General features: G+C 44.4%; 1 protein-coding gene across 5 annotated transcripts in view; it reads left to right on the top strand.

Annotated features, from left to right (window-relative positions):
- Nucleotides 1–22,418, top strand: part of KIF1B (kinesin family member 1B) — a 145,235-nt gene extending 122,817 nt beyond the window's left edge. For all 5 annotated transcript variants that reach the window (XM_030537400.1, XM_030537398.1, XM_030537399.1 and 2 more), the window contains 12 exons: nucleotides 3,117–3,231; nucleotides 3,753–3,886; nucleotides 10,284–10,345; nucleotides 11,621–11,766; nucleotides 12,148–12,387; nucleotides 13,133–13,204; nucleotides 13,992–14,113; nucleotides 14,930–15,079; nucleotides 15,606–15,798; nucleotides 16,568–16,686; nucleotides 17,534–17,569; nucleotides 19,918–22,418. In XM_030537400.1, the coding sequence (XP_030393260.1) occupies nucleotides 3,117–3,231; nucleotides 3,753–3,886; nucleotides 10,284–10,345; nucleotides 11,621–11,766; nucleotides 12,148–12,387; nucleotides 13,133–13,204; nucleotides 13,992–14,113; nucleotides 14,930–15,079; nucleotides 15,606–15,798; nucleotides 16,568–16,686; nucleotides 17,534–17,569; nucleotides 19,918–19,981 (1,453 nt within the window). In that variant the 3' untranslated portion in view covers nucleotides 19,982–22,418. The remainder of the gene's footprint in view (nucleotides 1–3,116; nucleotides 3,232–3,752; nucleotides 3,887–10,283; nucleotides 10,346–11,620; nucleotides 11,767–12,147; nucleotides 12,388–13,132; nucleotides 13,205–13,991; nucleotides 14,114–14,929; nucleotides 15,080–15,605; nucleotides 15,799–16,567; nucleotides 16,687–17,533; nucleotides 17,570–19,917) is intronic.
- Nucleotides 22,419–23,112: the final 694 nt, after the last annotated feature.

Below are 23,112 nucleotides of genomic sequence, written 5' to 3'. Positions count from 1 at the left end.
TTGCTTCATTCTTTCAAAGGTATCAATAGAACATAACTCCTCCCCCCTTCTCCTTCTTTGTCCTTCAGCAGACAACCATGGCCAGCACTTGGTATCTCTGACTGCTTGTAACATATTTGCCACATTGGAAGTCTCAAGACTGAGACTGAATGGCGAGGTTACTGACTCAAATCCAGCCTGAGACGATAGTGAACAAAGCCTGTTGCCATCAGGTGACGGTTTGATGGCATTCAATTCTTAATTTGTTGTTACATCCCAACATTATCATTGCAGTGGCCGTTAATTGGCCTGCCTAGGAGCTGAGAAGCCAAGAATAGAAAGGACACATTGACATCTGACAAGTGTTTTTCCAGTTCATGGCCAAGGCATGCTGTCTGAGCAGCGTGGGGGATCTTGCACTGCTGCTGCCTATACTCTACCTGCTTACACAAAGAAGCAACTTTCAATAATGCTAAAGTTAGTTTTAAAATGGAACCTAAATAAGTCTTGGATTCCCATCTTGGCTCCTACTGTCTTCCTTGCTTTGCCTTATTCTGCACTCTCGTCACTTCCAGGTATCACTTGTCACCTGCTCTGTGTTGAAAGCACAAGAGGTTTGCTCACTTTGAGTTTTTGTTTGTCTGCTTCCTTATTTGTTTTAGCAAGATCTGGTTTGGATGAGGTAGGCGTATATGTATTCAGCCCATGACCAGAACAAATGCAGTAGTGTAACTGTTGAAGTCTCACTTTCACTTGGCGATTGGGATTGCAGTGACTTGTTAACTCACATTTCCTCACTTTGCTGATGTAGCTTTGCCCTACTGAGCAACCATTACTCCTGTCTCTATTCTCTAGGTCTTAATAAAGCTGTGGAAGTAGTCCTATTGAACAGCACAGACAGCATAGCTTGTGGGGGAGTTCTAATGCACTTGCTGTCCATCTCTGGAGTCCTGGTTTTACATTTGTGTTCTCAGTCTGAGGAGTTTAGTGAGCTCAATCCAGTCTCTGTTTTTACTCCCATGACAGATTGTGCACCCAATAGTCTATATTCAGAAATGGTTCTTGACTCACATGGAAGAGGGAGTATTGCAGTTGCTGATTGAGTGGCACATTGTTAGTGAAGCCCATGCAACACTTGTCTGCACTGTGCCCTTTTCCATTCATGCTACATCTGCTTCTTTCATGAAAACGCCAATTCACCTTTGCTAGACTGAGGTACCCAGGGTCTCCATTATGGCGTTATAATTCTCCTCTGGGGCAAGGCACTGACTGACCATAGCATTGATTAATGCAGTCAGTGTGCGCTAATGTGGATTGCACATTTTGGCACCAATTTCTTAGACATTATGTGAACCTCAGAGTAACTGAGCATTTGAGGGCCCAGCAGAAAGAAGCTCTACACCAAGTTGAGTGCAGTAATCACCATGCAGCACTTTCGGCTGCGAAGTGAGGGATAAGAGCAGCAGAATATGGGTAAAGGGGGGCCCCAGTCTCAATTTTCTCTGTCAGGCAATCCAGAGCCGCACGTACTTTGGCTCAGAGTTGCACTTTTGCTTATGTAGCTGAAGCATAAAAGTTTCCATCATAATGGTGGTGGAACAAAAGATTAAAATAATGGAGTTCAAGTAATGCAGCTCTGTAAAGGATTAGAAAACAAACTTTGTCCCTGATCCCTTGTCCTGTCTGAGAAGTGAGGTCCCCTGACATTTTAGTGCCCTTCAGATCTCTGCTTCTTTAGACTTCAGCCCCTGCTCCTTTGGCATAGGGCTCTCCTGTGGCACTGTTTTTCTTCCTTCAGTTAAGGCAGGCCAGGCAGCAATATTTTTGTAGAGATAGAATGTAATGCTGTTTGGCACCACTGAATTGGATTGGCTGTTTCTGTGGCCCTCATGGGCTACTGAATCCCTTTCTGAGCTCTGTTGACCTATGTAATCCACCTAGGAAGAAGGGGGATTTATAGGATGCTAGTTTTAAGACTGGCACTCTTGTCTCTGCCCTGTCTGCTCTCAGACAAAAAGAGGCAGGATGAGAAATGGCTTGTTTCTTTATTTTGTTTTCTCTCTAGACTTTGCCTCTAGTTTCTTTTCTCATCTTTCTGGAGTAGCTCTGGGCACTAGCACAGGAGTTCTTTAAAGATGGCTTTATAGAATGAACTTTTACTAGGTTCATAATAGATGAGCATACCTCTTCCTTGCAGCCCATACTCAGTTTGGTAGTGGAGGGGGGCCGTCAAACCTAGACCACTTCTCAGCTACTGATATTTGGGGAGGGGGCACTTGAGAGTGTGTGTGGAGGGAGTCAAAGTGAGATTACAAAAGAGGCCTTTGTGCAGCAGGCCACAGCTGCCCTTCTCCCTGCACACCCAGTTGGAAAATCATTATTTCAGCTTGTAATTGGTCTGCAAAGCTTCACCTGAGGGATAGGTTGAAGTGGGCCTGAGAATAGTTTGGAAATAAACAGCTTGTTTTTTCCTTATAGGTTTACAGGAGAAGAAATCCTTGTTGCCTTAATTAAAGACTTAGACCTGTTTTGGGGTTATTCTGATCGCCTGAAGAATCTATTGTGTTGTATTGCTTAGTGCTACCGGCTTCTCTCCTCTGTTTCGTTTTGGGAGCCTGATTAGCACTATGGTGTATTCCTGTATGCCAGCCCCAGAACATATCTCAGACTAAGGACAATGATTACAGAAAAAATCTTTCCATGTGTCTTGGAATCATATATCCTATGCACTTGGAAAGAGCAGAATCCATTTTAAACTCTGTCCTCTCATCCCAACTTCCTCCATGGTTTTATGGTGCTTTTCTTTCTCATCTTTTCTTCTACAGTCTCTCAGTTCAGCCCCTTCCTCTGAGCTTTAAGAGCAGTCTTCATCTCATAACAGCCCAGGGCACATTCAGCTCCAAGTTAATTTAGATGTAAATGGATAGTCTTGGATGCATCTGTGAAGCTGGTGGGTAAGGATGCCCTGGGGCTCTTCAGACGTTGAAGATAGGGCTTTACTACAGGTGTTCACTGTCTAACCAACCCTGCTTAATAAAAAACATCATTAGATGGAGTCCAGGAGGAGGCATTTTGCTCTCATTTGCAGTGGAGGCAGAGGTGCTTTTACTATAAAACTTTTGTTGTACTTTCTTCAGGACTTTCTATCGTTTTGAGGCTGTTTGGGATAGCTCCTTGCATAACTCCCTCCTCCTCAATCGAGTGACACCCTATGGAGAGAAGATCTATATGACCTTGTCTGCATATCTGGAGGTGAGCATATTGTGCCCCACAGCTCATGTATGGAATTGGGTGGAAGGAAGCAGCCAATATAGTAGGTAATATGCGTCCTAGATAAAATTGTGCTTAATATGATGTGATCATTGCCAGGGGTTGCAGCTAGAAATCTAACTAGCAATGTGAGTTTTTTGTTTTTTTTCAAAAGCCTGATGAGTAGGGCACTACTTAATTTGAGATATTGCAGAAATTGTGACTCCTGCAATATTAGGCTTCCACTGCAATTTTGCCAGACTGGTGGCTGACTATAGGAGCAGGTTTTCCAAGTTACTGCAAATAATCAAGGTCTATTACTACTTTTCCGTGATTTTCCCTATCTTGTCCGCAACACAGCCGCAATTATTTGACAGTCATCCCACAATTCGAGTAGGGCCTTACCAATGAAGAAACAAGTGTCACTACCAAGACAGTGAAACTGAATGTTCTGGTATGTATGGATGTAGGCCCCCAGACATCATGTGCTTGGTGTTTGAGAGCCATTTGTTTCTTTGTTCTAGCTTGACCACTGCATCCAACCAGCTGTGATTACCAAGGATGTCTGTATGGTCTTCTACTCACGAGATGCCAAGATCTCACCACCGCGCTCGCTGCGCAGTCTCTTTGGCAGCGGCTACTCCAAATCCCCAGACTCGTAAGTTTAATAGGCAATTTTAGTTGCTTTTGTTTAACAGCAGAGTGTAGTTCTTTTATTGTATGTTGCTATAGGTGCTCCGCCATAGGATGTACATGTGCTTGTAACTGGAGATCGTACAGTGGTGTCCATAGGGTGGCCAACTTTCTAATTTGTGAAATTAGAGCACCAGAACCTCCCCTGCTCCTTTCTCCGCTTCTTCCCCTAAGGCCCCACCCCCTGCTCTGCCTCTTTCCCCCCTATCCCTTACTTGCTGCTCTCTCCACCACCCTCCCTCTGCCCGCTGAGCAGGATCCTAGGGGTGGAGGGGTGACTAGGGTGAATGGAGAGAGAGCCAAGCTCCAGGGGTGAGTAATTGGGGCAAGATGGGGGAGGGAGAGCTGTGCTCTGGGGATGGGAGGTGAGTGGGGCGGGGCAGGGCAGGGCAGGGCAGGGGATGGAGAGCTGTGCTTGGGGTAGGACTGGGGAGCCGACAGTATCTCTCTGTGCGGGAGCTGTTGCTGAGTGCTCCAGTGCTCTTCCAGGCTCCAGCAGCAGCTGCTGCTCTTCCTACCCCCTGGTGATGGAGGCCAATTACTGCAGGCAACTGGACTTCTAGTGTCTGGACAGCACTGCTGACTGGGTACTGCCAGGTTCCCTTTTTGACTGGATTTCTGGTTGAAAACTGGATACCTGGCAATCCTAGGTTTCCATGGGCACATGTCTGCGCATGGAGCAGCTTCTCATGCTCCCCTATGAAGGCATATAGGGAGACATGAACCTGCTGCCCTCAATTACTTCTCAACGACCTGCAGCTCGAGCATTGAGATGGAGCAAAATTTTACAGCTTCCTACCTTTTTCATGCATAATGAAATTTCTTATTTAGTTATCTACTTGGTTATGTTAGGGTCCAGTGCTTAGGAGACACCCACATCTTGTTAAAGTGCTAGGTCTGCGCAGGGTTTAAAGGCAGGTCTAGAAAGGACAGCAAGGCTATGCCTATGCCCCAGCCAACTCGGTACTGAGTAGTTGGTACTGCATAAAGAGTCATGTGCAGAGAACTTTTCTGCTATCAGGCAGCTCCTACATCAGTACTGTCTGACATCTCTCAGGAGTGTGATGTATGCAGGGCCACTCTGATGCCATCACCTTCTTACAGCTATAAGGTCAGAGAAGCTCCCTTGGTGAATGCGCTACTGGAGAATTCAACATCTCCTCACCAGTCTGTATTCCCAACACTGATACTGACTCAGGCTTTGGCCATAGATTGTCATAGCCCTCCTCCACCTTCCAGATTCCTTTCCGTGGAAGACCTTGACTCACACAAACCAGAGTTCCCTCTATCAAGGAGGTCTACCAGAGCCCTTGCCCCAACAGCTGCCACCTGACACTTAGGTGGGCTTCCATTCTTTACCAGCAGCAATGCCTATGGGGGCCCCCTTAGCCCAGATATACTTCAGACACAGATCTCAGAACAGGCTCTAGTGCAGTGCTGTACAATCACACTCCCATTAGTCAGTTTACTGAAGAGGACCTTCCAGAGCCCACCAGGTGCCTTAGACCTAAGGGATTTGTGTATCCTTGGGGACCTGTCCCCCAACTGAATGGGCTTACCGGAACTCCAGGGGGCTCTTTGCTGAACAATTCTAAGAGTAACCAGCTAGGAAGAAATCCCAACATCACCGGTACCATATCATCCACAGGCACCAATGGACCATCCTCCATTACCATATGCCCCATCAGTACTGGAAGAACAAGAGCCACAGACTAAGTCACTTCCTTCAGCCAAGTCATTGTCCTCCCTGGATGATATGATGATGCTATCACCAGCCTCTTATGTGGACGACTTTAGGGCTTTCCAGGACTTCATTAAATGCCTGGAGGACTCCCTCGAGACTCCTCTAGAAGAGGTCCAGGAGTCTTGGCATTCTGTGGTCGACATTTTAAATATCACCCCCAGGGGAAAATTGCCCTACCAACTAACGAGGCACTGTTACCACCTGTATGCTGTCTATGCCAAATACCTGCCACAATTCCACCTACCTGCAAGTAGGCAGATCATAAATACTATATTCCAACAAAGGAAATGGAAAAGCTTCTCCCATCCACCCTTTACTCTCTGGTGGTGGATGCAGTCAGTGAAAGGAATTGTCAGGCCTGTTCTAGATTCCCTGCTTGGACAAAGAGTCCAAGCAAACTGGTCCTACTGGGCAGAAGGAGCTACTCGTTGGTGGCTTTTCAGTTTGAAGTCACAAACTTACCAGGCCTTTATAGCAAAATATGATTTTAACCATTATTCTACTTTTACACTCTTTTTGGCCTTATAGAAGGGGTTCAATAGATGCCAGTTTCAGTCCCTCATCCTGGAGGGTCAGTTAATTGAGAGAGTGTTCCTGTAGGCTACTCTTGCTGCTGTTGCCACAGCTGGTAGACCCATAGCTACTGCAGTGGTTATGCAAAGAGCATCTTGGCTCCAGACTTCTGGACTCCTGAGAGAGATGCAGAATACTATTCTTAGACCTTCAGAGCCTTGAGGAGGAGATCCAAACCTTAAAGGGAACTGTCGTCCCCCCCTCTTTTTTTTTTTTTTTTTTTTTTTACAACTACCCAATCTGCACCTCCATCTAAGAGACAGTTTTGACACCTTGGTTGAGGGCATTGGGCAATCTTTTTCCACAGATCTTCTGATGCACTACTCTATCATCTTACCCTCCTTTTTGGAGATAAACTATCCCACTTCCTACCTGCCTAGGAGCACACTATGCCTCAGACAGATGGAATTAGCAGTGGTCAGTGTGGACTATTCCACTTGCACTCTATTCCTTCCTTCCCCCATCTCCCTGAGCTCTTAAGGCAGGAGGTCCAATCTCTCCTACTCTTGGGAGCAGTCAACTGGTGTCCACATATTTTTATTGGAAGACGGTTCTATTCAAACTATTCCTAGTCCCAAAAGAGACAGAGGATGGAGACAAGCCTCAGTCTCTGAAACTTGAACACCTATGTCCTTTCATAGCACTGCCGGATGGTGACACTAACTACCATAATTTTATCTCCTAGATCTAGGAGACAGGTGTCTTCTAGGTCAAGGGGAATGAACCAATTTCATATAGCCATCAATCCCTCCCACAAGCGCTTCATACACTTTGTAATAGACTCAGATCATTACCAGTACTGAGTCCTCCACTTTGGGCTATCTGCAGCTTCGAGGGTCTTTACAAAGATCCTCAGTCTGTCCATTGGGCATTGCAGATACCATACTTGAACAACTTGCTGCTCATGAGTTGGTCAATTCTAAAGGTTGTCAGCAACCTCCCAAGGCTTTAGCCCTCTTTCAGTCTCTGGGCCTTTGCATCAATCAGGAGAAATCTAGAATTCACTCCAGTCCAAAGAAAAGAATTCATTGGAGCCACTCTAGACTCCCTAACTGTCTCCCCAAAGAAGGATTCTCCACTCTGTCCAGTCTAATCTCAGCAGTGCAGCATAGCCCACAAACTGCAGGGATCTGCCTACAACTCTTGGACCCCATGTTGGCCTCCATGTTTGTCATGCCTCAAGCAAGACTGTATCTCAGGTGCCTTCAGACATGGCTACGGTCTGTGTATACCCCAAACAGACACAACCTCTCCAAACTTCTCTCAGTACTTCTGAAAGTTTTGAGCTCTCTCAGGGGGTGGAAGGCCCCACGGAAGGGCTGCATGGCAACCCTGTTCTCGCATTTCCCACCTTCAACAATTCCCACAACAGACTCCTATCTCTTGGAATGGGGGTGCTCACCTCCAAAGGGCCAGAAACCAGGACAGGTGGCTCACATGAGGCCACGCCTCCACATCAAAACTCTACAGCTGAGAGCAGTTGGATATGCTTGTCAATGCTTCCTTCACAATATACAAGGTCACTCCATTAGGATAATGCTGGACAACAGGACAGCAAAGTAGTATATCAACCAAAAGAGTGGAGCAAGATTCCAGTCCTTGTGCTTAGAATTGCTAAAACTGTGGAACTGGTGCATTTACTGTCAGATAGAAATCTCAGTGGTCTATCTACCAGGCCTCCAGAATGTACTTGCAGATACCTCGAGCAGGAACTTCCATCAGGACCATGAATGAGGAGCTCAGTGATTCGGTCTTCCCAGCATTTGCCAAACTTGAGGCCTCCCAGAAGTAGACATCTTTGCTACCCAACCAATACGAAATGTCATCTTTTCTGCTCGAAGGGGGAGGATATTGCTGCAACGCATTGGGAGATGCCCTGTTAACACCGTGGTCTGTACTCTGCTATATGCTTACCCACCTTGCACAAACTGTGACAGGAAAGAGCAAGGATTATCCTCATAACACTATCCTGGACAAGACAAGTGTAGTACTCAAACATGATTCAACTCTCTGTAGCAACACTTTGTTGCTTTCCTCTCAGCAAGGATTTCCTTTTAAAGAACTCGGGGACCCTGATCCATCCCAACCCTTTGTCCTTGAACCTGAGAGCATGGTTCCTAAAGGCTCTCAAGCATGGAGCTTAACCTGTTAGAAGAACTGACAGGACCTTATGCGATCTAGCAGGAGATGTACTGCTTGCAAAACTTACCTTCAAAAGTGGAAATGCTTTCATTCCTGGTTTTCTCTTCATTCCTGTGAAACATAAGAAGCTCTGCTCTCCACGATACTAGACTACCTGTTGGACTTAGACACTGGGTCTGTATGTGAGCTCAGTCAGGGTACATTTGGCTGCTATCATTGCCTTCCACTCACTGAGTGCATCTCTGTTTTTGCCCACCCTACTATGACTAGATTCCTTAAGGGATTACACAATTTTTGTCCTGTACAGAACCCAACCCCCCAGTGGAGTCTTTATTTGGTTCTCAATGCCCTGAGGAAACCACCCTTTGAATCAATGGCTGTCTGCCCGGTCCTGTACCTCTCCCTCAAGACTTCATTCCTTAAAACCATCACTTAAGTTAGATGAATGGAAGAACGATGAGCTCTCCTACCAGACCCAGCTTTTACTGTCTTCCACAGAGATAAGGTTACACATCCTCCCCATCCTCTTCCTCTCTAAGGTCTCTTTGAAATACTATATTAAGCAAGAAATCAGTCTACTGGTGTTCTATCCAAAGTCTCATGTGTCCAGGGATGAAACCAGCTTACATACACTACATACAGGACTAAGACCTTCAAGGCCTCTCCTAGCCTATTTGTATCTTTTAAAGAGAGGATGAAGTGACAGCCGTTTTCCATGCAGAGACTGTCAAAGTGGGCCTTGGGTTGCATATTAATATGCTATGAGACTGCCAGGGTACTATCCCTTCATAAGTGACAGCAGACTCCTCTAGGGCTCACATCTATAGCCCTCTTGAAAGATGTACGCATTGCAGAAATCTGCAAAACTGCAACTTGGTCCTCCATCCATACATTCACCAAGCATTATACTGTCTTACCTGCTTCCAGAGTTGGCATGATGCTTGGCGACGAAGTCCTCTGAACTGTCTTAGACCTGCCTCCTCAGCACCCATGTCCATTTTAAGTTACTGTTTGGGAGTCTCCTACAGTGGAGTTCCCAGAGGGACATACACTCAGAGAAGTTACTCACTCAGTATCTTGAGTTCTTCTAGATGTTTTGTCACTATGGGTGCTCCCATGTTCTTCCCCTCTGCTATGGAGTCTCTGGTTTTGCAGTCAAGAAGGTACTGAGTGGTGGTGAGTCCACACCCCTCTGTATGCCCTCATAGCGGGTCATTAGGAGCTGCACTGAGCAGGCATGGACCACTGAATGATGCTTTACAATCTCTAGTCAAGAGTGCACAGGCACATCCATGTCCTACAGTGGAGATAAAACATCTTGAACTCAAGTTACTATACAGGTAAGTAACCTCTCATTTTTCGGATACAGGCTGAAAAAGAATGCAATGTGGTACTTTTTAAGGCTCTTAATTGAAAGCCTGCTTAGCTGCAGTTCCCAGCTCTATTGGAGGGCATTAAATGCTCTTCTTTTATTAGGTTTACCTCCGTAAAAACCAAACAGATTGTCCCTCATATTTACTGTCCTCCAGACTTGTCAATGTAACCAGCCCTTGAAAAGATATTTTAATGGAGAGGAAACACATTTTTCTAGCTGGCCTGTAGAGAACATTGGTCCTTAACTGTAATTTGCTTAACCAGCAGCTTCCTATGGATAATGGGCTAGAAACAGGGAGGAACAGGAGACAGAGTGGAGGTGCCATTTTTAGGGAGCTGGCGTCCTGGCTAGTTGATCTGTCAGGCTTACAGTGGACAAAGGTCTCTACTTTTCAAATACAGGTTTATTTCTATTTTGGGGTCAAAGGGTTCTCTTAATCTTGAAGATGTAAACTTTTTCAGAGACCATGTACTTTTTCTACTACTTGAAATATAACAAGTTTCCTCTCTGTGCGTGTTTTGGCAACAGCAATCGAGTAACTGGAATCTATGAGCTGAGTTTATGCAAAATGGCAGACACAGGAAGCCCAGGTAAGCAGGAACAGCATGTGCATTCAAATGTAGAAGTGTGTAAGTTTGTGAGTCGGTTATGGCAGATGGAGAGACTGCAAATAAGAGATGTGTGGACAAGAGGGAATAAATTGCCATATTGAGGAGAAGTAGTGCCTATGTGGTGCAGAGCTTTGGAGTGAGCATTGCTGTTTTGTGTAAACCTTAAACTGCCTTTTACCTCTGATTTAGATGTATATTCAGGGCATTGTCAATCCCTGCATCCCTGAATTCAAACATTTTAAATTCCCTTACATTTTCTCTCATAGAAGTGTCAGAAGAAATTGGGCAATGTAGCTGATGAGGCACCGAGCCTTATCCTACAACAAGTTCAGTTTATAGATATCAATTGAGTTTAGTGTTCACAGTTCAGGTGACTGTGGAGCTGCTTATCTCTGGAGTGGTCTTGTCATCCTACCTGCAGGACTGTGTTTATCCATTTTCCTGTATGCTGGGAATACCTATGTTCCTCCAGGCACAGTCTGTTCAGACATTTGGAGGACTATTCAGTTGGTTTCTTTGAGAAATGGAGTGGATTTTTTAACATGTAATGCTAGAAATTCCCAGTATAATCCTAACCAAAAGGGAGGCGAGGAAAGGTGTAAGTGAGAGAACACCTATGATGAATGGATATGGTGTAATAATGGCCCAGCAGCACTAGTCCCTCTGTGAATTGGGGCCAAATCTATAGACAGCACAGGTGGCATAGTTGCATGAGGACAGCTCCAATTAACAAGAGGTTGTGTGTCAGGGTCCAGGAAGGAGGGGCACCATAGACAGCTCCTTCAAATTAGTGTAGTTGGGACTTGGGGGAGCAGTATCGGGGTGAGGGAGAATTCTCAATGATTTTTCCTTCCACCCTTTCCTAAGCACTGAATTTCAGAGCTTGCAAATACCTGATACAATAATTCACACCCGTTTATCTTGAAGCTCCCGTAATATCACCAGGCCTTGGAGAAAAATGCATTTAAATGTTTGTTGAATTGGACTGAACAGGGTTCAGGGAGTTATGGAGGTAAGGGAAAGATATTTCTGGGCTAGGGCAGAGGGTGGAACTAAAATAATTCTTCCCCCCTGGGTCTGGTGTGTGAGTGATGAAGGCATTGCTACTGATGTAATCCTGGTTATTTTATCTATACCAAGTTGAGTTGGGGGTGTGTGGGTTCCCTGCCAGTTGCTATGCATTTAGTCTGTATTGTATCTTTTCCCAATCTGCTGTTTTTAACCTGCGCTGCTCCTCTGTACTTGACTTCTCAGGAATGCAGAGGAGGAGAAGGAAAGTCCTGGATACGTCTGTGGCATATGTCCGTGGGGAAGAGAACCTGGCAGGTTGGAGGCCACGTGGTGACAGCCTCATTCTAGAGCACCAGTGGGAACTGGAGAAGCTGGAGCTGCTGCATGAGGTACACAAAGGGGGGAGGGGAGGAAGGGAAGAGCAAAACAGAACTACATCTTCCAGCAGCCTTTTATGCTGATTGTAACCTCCAAATTGGGAGGGCCTTGCAAGGGAATTTTTGTTTTTAGCATTTTCAGCAAGGCTAGGCCTTGGGTAGGTTCCCCACCAAATGGGTACAGAGAGGCTGTTCATGCCAGTGAAAACAGCCTTCAGTTCTTAATGCATTCAGCAAAAGCAATGATTAACTTTTTAGCGTGTTACCAGTTATTTCTGCTCCCAGGCCTCATGACTCTCTCTAGTAGATGTCCTATTGAGAGAGAGGGGGATTCCCATGCTCTTGAAGGTGAAGAACGTCCTAGAATTGATGTTTAATTTTGTTGATTCTCAGGTGGAAAAGACTCGTCACTTCCTGCTACTACGTGAGAAACTTGGCGACAGCATCCCCAAATCCTTGAGTGACTCGTTGTCCCCCAGTCTGAGCAGTGGGACCCTCAGCACCTCCACCAGCATTTCCTCCCAAATGTCCACTACCACTTTTGAGAGTGCTGTCACGCCCAGTGAAAGCAGCGGCTATGACTCTGCAGACATAGAGAGCCTGGTGGATAGGGAGAAAGAGCTGGCAACCAAGGTACAGGCTGCCCAGAGAACAGAACAGGTCTATTGTTGTGGCACTGAAGATGCAGTAAAGATGTTAGTTAAAATATCTAGGGCTTAATCTTTGAAGGAAACACAAGCCTTTCACCTGCACTACTTAGGCAATACAAAAAAATATCTGGACCTCTGTATCATTCCTAATTGGGGCAGAATGATTAGATGGGGAAAAGGGACAATGAGCTGACGTTCTTTTTTTTTTAAGCTGGTACGTTTTTGCTTTTATTCATTAGCTGTATGAAATCCTTCCGCTAGATCTTCTCCAGTTCAGGGGATACTTGGCTTACAAGTGCACTTTAGGGCCCAGAAACTAGTTCTGTTGTCTCATGTCCTTTTCTTTTACTTTTCCATACTCAGCCCCTCATATTCTATGGCGAATGTGCTGTTATATACAAAGCCTTGTTTAAATAAGCTGCATAATCAAAGTTCTCTTCTCTCAAACCAGCCAGTAGATGTTTCCCTTCAGTGAAATTTAAAGAGATGACTGGGGTTGCACTTTAATGCCATACCCAGCAGAGTGCTCCTGCATATGGAAGTGTTGGGTAGTGTAATCACAGGAATTGTATAACTGACATCTGTTTTTCTTGTTGGAGTCATCACACTCCGTTGTGGGCAGATTGTAGTTCACTAGTTCTTGAGTGGACCTTGGTAGATTGCATGTTTTGTGCTCTTGCTACCTAAAATGTAATTGGAAACACCTGTTGTCTTTTGCTTTTTCTCAGTGCCTGCAGCTTCTTACCCATACTTTCAACCGTGAATTTAACCAGGTGTACAACAGCATCAGTGATTGTAAGGTAAGGCGCTTGCTGTAGCTGCTGTGACAGTGCCTTTTCTGTCCACTATTTAATCTGCTGGAGTCTTAGAATACTGAATATTCTCCAAGTTGAAGTATGATTTGTAGGTATTGTATATTGAAAGGCTGCCTGTTTGTGTAAAGTAAAGATTCTCATGCAGTCATGGTGAAAACACAAGAGAGAGTTGCACCTGAATATGATACAACTGATACTGGATTCAGACCATTTTGTTTCACTTCAGTCTATTGGGGTGTAGAATGGCCCCCAAATTCCAAAGCATAAGGAAAGCAATTAGAATGGTGCAGGTGAAGTCTCTTCTGGGTTTAGTACTAGTGCTCCAGCTTGCATTATAGTTCACCTCATGGCATGGAGTGCTCATTATTGTCATGTTCCTCAGTTTCCCAGCAACAAAGGATAAACTGAACAACTCATTTGAGAACTGACTTTAGATACAAATGACAATAAAGAGATAAATCTGATGTTACAAAACTGACCACCCAATGTTGTGTTGATGGATTCTGTATGCAGGTCATCAGATGCCTAGCACACTGTCAGACAGTACCCACAGAAGTGCTACATTATCTGCTTCTCAGACAAGGAGATTTCTACGAAGAGGGATTAGGTGCAAAAATATGGCTGTTTTTATCTAATAGAGAAATTAGTACTGGTAGAAATACTCCACTGACCACTCCTAATTATGAATACTGAGTGCAATGTCATCTTACCAAGGTGACAGACACCAACTACAAAAATCTTATCCTGCAGTGTTTTGTATGTCTTCTTGTAGCTATCCGATATCTCTCCAATCGGACGTGACCCATCAGTGTCCAGTTTCAGCAGTGCCACCCTCACACCTTCATCCACCTGTCCCTCTCTGGCAGATTCAAGATGCAATTCAGTGGATCAGAAGTAAGTAGAGATGAGGGGGAGGGGGATTCTAAACAAACTCTTCCACTCTGCTGCTGCTTCTCTTGGTAGTGTTCTTTCTGATTTCTCATTCATTTTTCTTTCTGCTTCTTCGCTTCTGTCTGCATGTGCTTTCTCATTCTGTCTCCTGCTCTCTCTTCTGTGCATTTATTCTCTTCCCATTCTTTCCCCTTTCAAGCTTTTTTCTCTCACCATGAAGGGGCAGTCAGATAAATACTGCTATGGACACCACTGCCTTTTTGGCATGTAAAACCCACTGTGGTTCTTGGGAGTCAAGAGAACAGATCATGATAGGCCAATTTGGCGAGTGACCTCTGTTCCTTTGTTTCTCATAGTTATGAAGGATAGTTTAGATAAAACTGGGTTTCACTTCTCACTGAAGGACAATTTGGTGCTTTCCTCGTTCCTTAGTCCTCATTGAGAGCATTGCTGACCAGGTAGTGCCCTCCTAGTATCTACTCAGCTATAATCTGGGCACAGCCACTCAGTGTTGTGGACTGTGCTTAGAGAAGGATGCAAGGAGAAATGGTCTGAAGCAATCTACGGGTGAGCAGATCGTTTCTGTGTTCTGAGTTGAGGGCCTCAAGCTTGTGGTAAATGCTGTGTGAGAGTTGTACAAAAGGCTCCCAAGGGCCATGGCATGGCATATAATCACTCTGGAACTGGTGGATCAGGCTCATGACAGAACAAAAGAGCATCTTATGCGAGAAGACAAACTTCAGAAATGCCTTCAGTTCTGCTATCACAACCAGTTGCTTTGTAGTGATTACTTTTCTCCTGCTTCATTTTTGTTAAAAGGACTCCAGAAGCAAATTCCCGTGCCTCCAGCCCGTGCCCAGAGTTGGAACAATTCCAGCTGGTTACAACAGTGGAAACCTCCTTCCTGGCCAGAGCTGGAAAGAATGAATTCCTGAACCTTGTTCCAGATATTGAGGAAATCAGACCTGGGTAAGTCAATTGCTACAGTGTCAAATTTTCCTGTGCTCTCTAAAGCAGGGGCTTTCTTAGGTTTCCAGTTGTCTTGCCTCATCTGAGGAAGATGAACACAGTAGCTACCAAGATTTGCCATCAGCACTAAAGCAGCAGCCTGCGAGAGATTCAAAGGCTATTAGCAGGGTAGGGAAGAGTTCTGTTGATCTGTCTTCCATAGTGCTCAATCCTGCAAACGCTTTATGCACGGAACTAGTTCTGCTATAGAATCTGACCTGTTTTATCCATGTTACTGCAGCATAGCTCTCTGTGCATCACTTGTCCTGTGTGCGTAGCTAGGTGTCCTTTTGGAATGGGGAGATGGGGTTAAGCTTTCCTCTGAAGAAACTGACTTTGGCTGGGATGGGAGACAGGACTATAGGCCCACTGGTCTGTTCCTATAGCCTTATTGCCATTTCACTCCGTTATTGGGCCATCCTAGCAGGGGCTGATTCACTTCATACTTTCTTGGATAAGTATATTTCCCCTTTGTCTATTTCTTCAGCTCTGTGGTCTCAAAGAAGGGGTACCTCCACTTCAAGGAGCCACTCTCCAGCTCCTGGGCCAAGCACTTTGTGATAGTCCGCCGTCCATACGTCTTCATTTACAACAGCGACAAAGATCCTGTGGAGAGGGGGATCATAAACCTGTCCACCGCTCAGGTGGAGTACAGCGAGGATCAGCAGGCAATGGTGAAGGTCAGTATAAGTGCCTGGAAATGGCAGTCCTCTGTTTATTCACAGAACAGGAGCAGAATGTTGATGCTGCCCTGCCAAACTGACTGATCTGTGATTGGGGTAACCATCTCTAGGATTTAGTGGGATCAGTTTCAATGGTAGTTCAGCCATTGATGCTTCTGCCGAGGCTGCCAACAAGGCTCCCAGTTAGTGCAGTGGTGGTTTTTGTGATATGTATACAAACCTAAAGGGAGCTGGACCGAGACTATTGATCCACTATCAGTCACCACCAGTATGGGCAGGATTCAGACTGAGAAGTTTAAGCCTGTGTCCCCCTTTACCAGTCCCCTGATTCCTCTAGCCCCTCACATATACATTATATAGCAGATTGACTATAGCAAATTGATGTACTGCAAAAGCTTTATTTGCATTATTGTAGCGCCTTGGAGTCCACATAATGTACCAGGACCCCCTTGTGTTCTGTGTACACAGAACAAAACAATGGTCCCTGCCCCAAAGATTTTACCTTAGGATATGGGTCCCTGAGTAGTGGAACATCTCTGTGAAATACTCTCTTGTTAATAGCTTTGGGGCTGAACAATATACTGGACACATCAAATGCATCCTGGAGGAAAGAAAACAAGTATGTCCGTTGTCTGAATGTCTCCTAGGAAACTGCTGCTGGGACAGGCATGTTCCAGTAGCAATGAAGAGATGTTAACCCCATGTGTAACTAGTCTTTGCATCTACAGGCGTGGTTACTTGAGAACTGTCTGTTTAAATATTTCAGACCCCCAATACCTTTGCTGTGTGCACAAAGCATCGTGGGGTCCTGCTCCAGGCCATCAATGACAAAGATATGAACGACTGGTTATACGCCTTCAACCCTCTTCTTGCTGGCACAATACGGTAAGAACCAGCTGTGCCTGAGTGAGAGATGTGGTTAGTGGGATGTGGGCTGGCAGCTTGTCGCATTGATTAGCAGATTTTGCTCTGAGGTGATGGGGGAGCCGATTCCACTGAGCACTCAGTCTACTGATGTGGAAAAAAAAAGCCAGCCCTAAAGTCTAGAAAGTGCAGTGGATGCTGTCTGTTCACCAGCTTCTTACTAGACAAATATATTTAAATATAATGCAAATTTAAATATATGCAGGATGCTGTGTGTAATGAAGATATGAAGAGCTTAAAATGGCCTTTGGCCTCCTGGACTTTCTCCCTTTTTACAAATATATTAGACTGTTCACTGCCTAGCTGCTAGTAGGTCTGGGCTGCTTCTGTTTGGCCAGATGTAGGGTGATGCAGAAGAACTTTCCCTCCTCCTTCCCCTTGCTGGCTTTCTCCCAAGAGTCTCTGCATTCTAACCCACACTGAAAGTGCCACCTTGTCAGCTGGGCCACGGAGGTTCCTGGCTCTCCCTTGAAGGCATGGTAACACAGTACCGCTAGAAAAAAATCAGTCTTCATTTTACTAAAAAGTTCATTGAAAACCCAACTGTTACTGGTATAGAGAGAGGAGCTCTTAAACTGCAGTTCCTACCTGATTCCATCTCCCTCACATGGACACTGGGGCAGCAAGTACAGCTACCAAGTTATCACTCTTAAATATTTTTACCTTTTGGTAAAAAAAAAATGCAAAATAAGCATAGATGAAATGTGTCAGAAAAGAAGGTAAAGAATGACCAGGAGGGAGGAAGAATGAGGCTCAGGAGGCAATCTAATCCAAGCTAGCTAATCCTTTTTTCTTTTGTTTTGTGCAGGTCAAAACTGGCCCGAAGACGCACGGGCCTGCTGAAGTACTGAGTCCATGTGATATTCTCATCTGTTCTAACTCACCTTCTGATAAAGTGTTACCTCTCATTTCTCTGTGTGATTCTTGATGGTTTCTCTTGTATGTAATCCTGTGGCTTAACTTTCATTCCCTCCCTACTTCCTTCAGCACTTTTCTAGCTATTCTAACCCTACCCCTTTTTCTTTTCATCTGTGCTGAGAATCCTATTAGTAGCATGTGGCCAAAACAAAAGGAAAAAACAAAAAAAGAATCCACTGAATATTGCACGACTTCAAAAAGAAAAGTGATTTTTTTTTTGTCTCTTCCTTAAGACTATTGGTTTCCCATTCCAACTGACTCTTTGATGTCTGTACCACTGTCCTCAGTGTTATCTTTCTGAAATGCTTTAGGTTTTTCTTTATTTTATGACTTTGCGGTAACCACAATGCTGCCCTCAGGACAAGATTCTTAGGCTAGGGAAAAATGGTTCCTTCTAAGCATCTAAACGTGGTGTTACTCAGCTAGAAGCTGCCGCTGCTCTTGAGGCTTCCTTAGTCTTGTCTGTCATTTAACCCCCTATGAGAGCTGACACATAAGATAAGTCAACCCATCCAGGTTGGACTTGAATCTCAGACCCCAAATATCCAGGAATTTGAGTTAATTCTGGAGATAGAGGACTTGTTGGTATTCAGCAGGTCAGACCAAGGTCTCCTGCTGTCTAGACTGATGGGAGGAGAACAGAAGCAGACCCTGAGTGATGTAGCAGCAGGCTGGAAGAAACTGCCCTGTGGGCTCTTGCCATAGGGGTCTAGATTGGCACTGTTCATTTATAAAATTCTCCAAAACATTAGCACTTCTCTGCCCCTCTTTTGAGCAGAGCAGGTGGCATTTGTGGTAACCATGTGCAGGCAATGTGGCCATGTCCCTCCTGATTCGGAAAGGAGGTTGTCACTGAAGCATTGGGTGCAAATCCTGTAATTTGAAGGGGTCAGTCTTTTCTTTGAGGTGATGCTAATGAAGGAAAGTGGGAAGTGGAAAAATCCCTGTGTGGTGGTTCTCTTGAGCATATGCAGGAATTAATCAGAAGGATGGGGAGATGCTTCCCTTTTTTCTCTGCCTTTCTTTGGTCTTGAGAGTTACTGTAGAAGTGACTTTTTTTCCCTTCCCTATTTGATTAGCTTTAAAACAGAAACAGCATGGCCTGGAAAGCTGCTCTGAAAGATGCATCTGGCATATACTCTTGGAGTACCCCTGAAATGAGGGCCTCCCTGCTCCCACCTTGTGCATACCACCCTCCTTTCTCCAATTCAAATACTTTCCCATCAGCAGATTGGATATTGTCTTCTCTCCACTGTCTCCTTTGAAACCTAGTGCTTGCAGCACTCTTCAGCCACTGCATGCTTCAAGATGGGAGGGAGCTTTGGCTTCTCTTTGGGAAAAAGATCACATCTCTGCTTGTATCACCACCACTTTCTCCTCCTTTTCTTCAGCTGCCTCCAGCCCTTTCCCCTAAATTCTGTGGGCAGGAGGATAGTCCCTCCTGAAGAGAGACCAAGTATACTCCTATTCCTGGTCACCAGTGTGTAACAAGTGCCTGTTGTAAGATTCCCCTTGGGCAGCAGCAGCTATTGCTAATTTGATATAAGGTCTCTTAGACAAACCTTGACCCCCTACCCCTTCAAGCCTTCCACCAAAGACACAGTAAGTTTCCTTTCTCTGGAAGGTGAATTTCCAGCTTAGGTTTCTTGGTGGCTGCAGGGGAGTTATTTTTAGCATCCATCAAAACCCCTTCATTATACTTCAGCTACTCAGGGGAGTGGAATGCCAGGGGAGCAGGGATGTACAGAGCTCTCATTAAGTTTATAGCCCTTGGGAGTGGCACAGGGGTTTTATTTCACTATCCTAGGCACATGCAAGAAGAAAAGGTCCTCTGATCACTCCACCTCAGGAAGGTAGTTTTCATTCAGATCACTCCTTGTCACCTAATCATGCTGCCCACTGGAGTTTCCATGGCCAGAAATATGAGGGATTCTCAATAGAGCAACTTTATTCCAGCTTCATGCACTGCTTTGCTTCTGCTGGCAAAGCGCAATGCATAGTGGGACCTCATAAAAGCTTAGTTAAAAAAAAGAGCAGGAAGATGAAGTCTGATGCTTGCTAGGACATCTATTTATACCTTACATGATGGTAATTAAGCTAAGCTGTGAGGTCACCTTTCTCCTGCAGTCCCCTAACTCCTTCCAGAACAGGAATCTGCAGTGAGGGAGTGTCATAGGGACCCAAGAGCATCACACAGAAAGCATTTGTTTGTAGCATTTTGTTCTTTAATTGTGTGACCCTAACACAGTGATAATGTTCTTTGTTATGTAACAGACACAATATGCACTTCCAGTGTGTGCACAAACAAAGACTGCCCGTGCAGGAGGAAGCTCCCTGAGCTGGAGTTAAGGAGATTTCAAGACTGAACTAGAGGTTAATTTTAAGCACTAAGTCACTACTGCTGCTGCCACCATCGGTAACGAAGGTGGGACCTTTCTGAGAAGGGGAGGGATGGTGACGATTAGAGGTGGTATTATGTGACGCACTGAGAACTTTTTTTAATTTTTTTAACTAGAATAAAACTAGTTTGCAAAGTCTTTGCTTTGGATAGGCCAGAAGCTGGAAAATTCGCTAAACTGTATTTATTTATAAATATATCATGTATAAATGTGATTAAGGGACCCTCCTTAGGAAACAGGAGGTGGCATATGGATATCTTATTACTACAGAACTGAAATGTTACAAATGTGTTGCATAAATTTCACACTCCTATATTTGAGGACTGCAGGCAGCTTCCGGTGGCCTGATCTGTATGTAGATCAAAGGTCACTGGAAGTGTAAAATTCTATTTTTAAGTTTCTACATTTCCTAAAGCCCCATAATCTGTAGAGAGTTCAGAGGGGGCAGTACTACCTTGCAGTCTGATGCAAGAGAGATGTTGAATCTTCTAGAGTCTCTCACTGGTAATGGAGCTCTGCTCTGCAATGGCAGTGTTCCCTTGGTCCTTTAAATTAAGAAGTAGAAAAATACTAGATTTTTTTAAATTAATTGAAATTCATATTTTTGTATAGGCTTCCTGTTCTAGCCCAAAGAGTTTAAAATGGAAAAAATACGTGGGGCAGTGAAAACTGTCACCCCTCCTGAAGTTTAAAAATCCAACTGAGCTGTTTTGATGGTTGACCTGCATGCAGGCTGCCCTGGAGTCAGCCAGCTCTTGGGATTTACTGCTGGAAAGTGGGCACCATGCCATGGGCCAGCCAACCTTTTGAGCATGGGCACCAATCCTAAAGGATGTCCCTTGGAAAAAGTTAAGATTGCAGGCACACCTCTAGTTTGGGTTTTTAATTTAATCAAATAAAGGAAGGAAAGAAATGACCCAAAGGCCAGTGAAAATGACACTAGTGTTTAAGTTCCACAAGCCATTTTATTTTAAAAAGAATTGATACTGTATTTTAGAGATGCACTTTAATTTTTTTTAAACAAAATCCTTTATCCTGGGATGCAGAAGGGAAGGGAGAGGATTTCCAAACCATTGGGAAGGTTTGTCATGCGCATGTCGAATATCTTTACTACTGCTCAGTGAGGTGTTTCAAAGCAAAGACTTTACTTTCTGCTGCTTGTTATCTAATTTACAGGGATATTTAATTTTTTATGTAATGTATTGTATATTTATACATCTGTAATTAATTGCACATTAGATAAGGAAGAGAGCATTATCCTGGGTTTAGAACCCGCTGGTACTCTGCAATTAATACTGCCTACGCATCACTCTGGTACTTACATAGCATCAGTTTGTGTTAGTGGTGTTCTGGATTTTTTTCTTTTTTATTAAAGATGCAGTTTTTAACTTGCTGCTTAAAGGAAGGATACTAATGCTGCTGCTCTTGGAAGGTTTGCAGAATGTCTTTAAATTGGACTCTAACTTGTGTGTGTTGCATCTCTCCATTGTGGCTAATTACCCTGTATGTGGTCTGAACTGTACTGTACGTAGCAGGAATGTATTCATTTTGTGCTTCCTTGTTAAACAGAAACATCAGCTGTTCGAGAACAGAAATGAGAGATTTTTGTTCAGAAGGCCATTTATGAGTTCTAAGTATTGGAGGCCTAAAAACAATCTAACACTAAACAGATTACTTAACCTTGTGTCAATATTAATTTTAAATTTGCTTCAATCAGTGAGAGAAGCTGTGCACTCAAGCTTGTGAGTCTGGCACTGGAGGGTTATAAGACCTCTGTTTTTAATGTTGCCAAATTAATGGCCTGACCTGACATACTGAGCTATCCCTAGCTCCTGTTGAAACCAAGGGTTGGGAATTGGGGAAGTTATGGGATGCTCAGCACTTCTCAGGATGAGGCCTTAATTTTCATTCTGCTTGTTCAGAGCACATACTCCATGTGCAGTCTGTTAATGTTCTTGACTTTGGACGTTAGAAATGCTGTTGCACTGAAATAACTATATATTTTTTTAACCAGTGTTTCTTTCCATCTCCCTATTCAAGTCCTCCATACATGGGAGACACTATATAGCATAAGTAGCCTTCTTGAACAAATCTCTTTGCAAACTGATCTCATCCCAGCAAAGGAGTGCATCAGCAACACTGTACAATATTAATTTGATTTTCATTCTCATGTTTTATTTTGTAAATATATCTGATGTTTGGAGCTTGAGTATACAAAATGTAAATATAGTTCATGTATTTGTACTAATTCTGATCCATTTGCTGTATAGCCTTAGGTGTGCAATGCAGATATCTAACTGTGTATGGTAACCTTGCACCACTGAACTGTTAGTGAACAAGGTGAAACAATAAAGGTACAACCAGTGCATTAGCAGGCATTGTGTGCGCTGCTTTCTTCACTACTATTTTTTACCATTAGTTTCTTGGCTTGATCCCTGAGAGCTGTTGAACTCTGATCTGAACAAGCTCACTCAGGGAGTATAGACATTCCTCTCTGCCTGATTCCAGGTGTTTGTCAGAGACCCTTCTCCAGTTTTTCTATTGCCATTCCCCTCAAACATGATTGACTGGCGGTTCTAATTATTCAGTCACTTTTAGTGTAAAAGTTGTTAACCAGAGTAGGTCTAGTTGTGGTTGTCACAGGTGACTGGGAGCTCCTTAAATAGAGGCCACTGAAATTTGGCACTGAGGTACTAGCTGTATCAAACATGACTGCCGTGCATGGACTTCCCCATGGGTCAAACTCTCAAGGCCCTGTCCCAGTAGGTATAAAACCTTATGAAAATTCTGACTGTTCAAAACTGTGGTGAGTTCCTTAAAATATTACAGCTCCTTAAGTCCCACAAGTAGAGTTGCCAGGCATCCAGGTTTTGAACGGAATGCCTAGTTGAAAGGTGACCTTGGCAGCTCTGGTCAGCACCGCTGATCAGGCTGTTAAAAGTCCGGCCTGTGGTGTAGCGGGGCTAAGATAGGTTTCTTGCCTGCCCTGGTTCTGTGCAGCTCCTGGGAAGCAGCTGGCATGTCTTCTGTCTAAACACGGGGTAATCAGGGAAGCTCTGCATGCTTTCCC

Source organism: Gopherus evgoodei, chromosome 18, assembly GCF_007399415.2.
Source record: "Gopherus evgoodei ecotype Sinaloan lineage chromosome 18, rGopEvg1_v1.p, whole genome shotgun sequence".
NCBI classification, from domain to species: Eukaryota; Metazoa; Chordata; order Testudines; family Testudinidae; genus Gopherus; species Gopherus evgoodei.
This window is presented reverse-complemented; position numbering and strand designations above follow the sequence as displayed.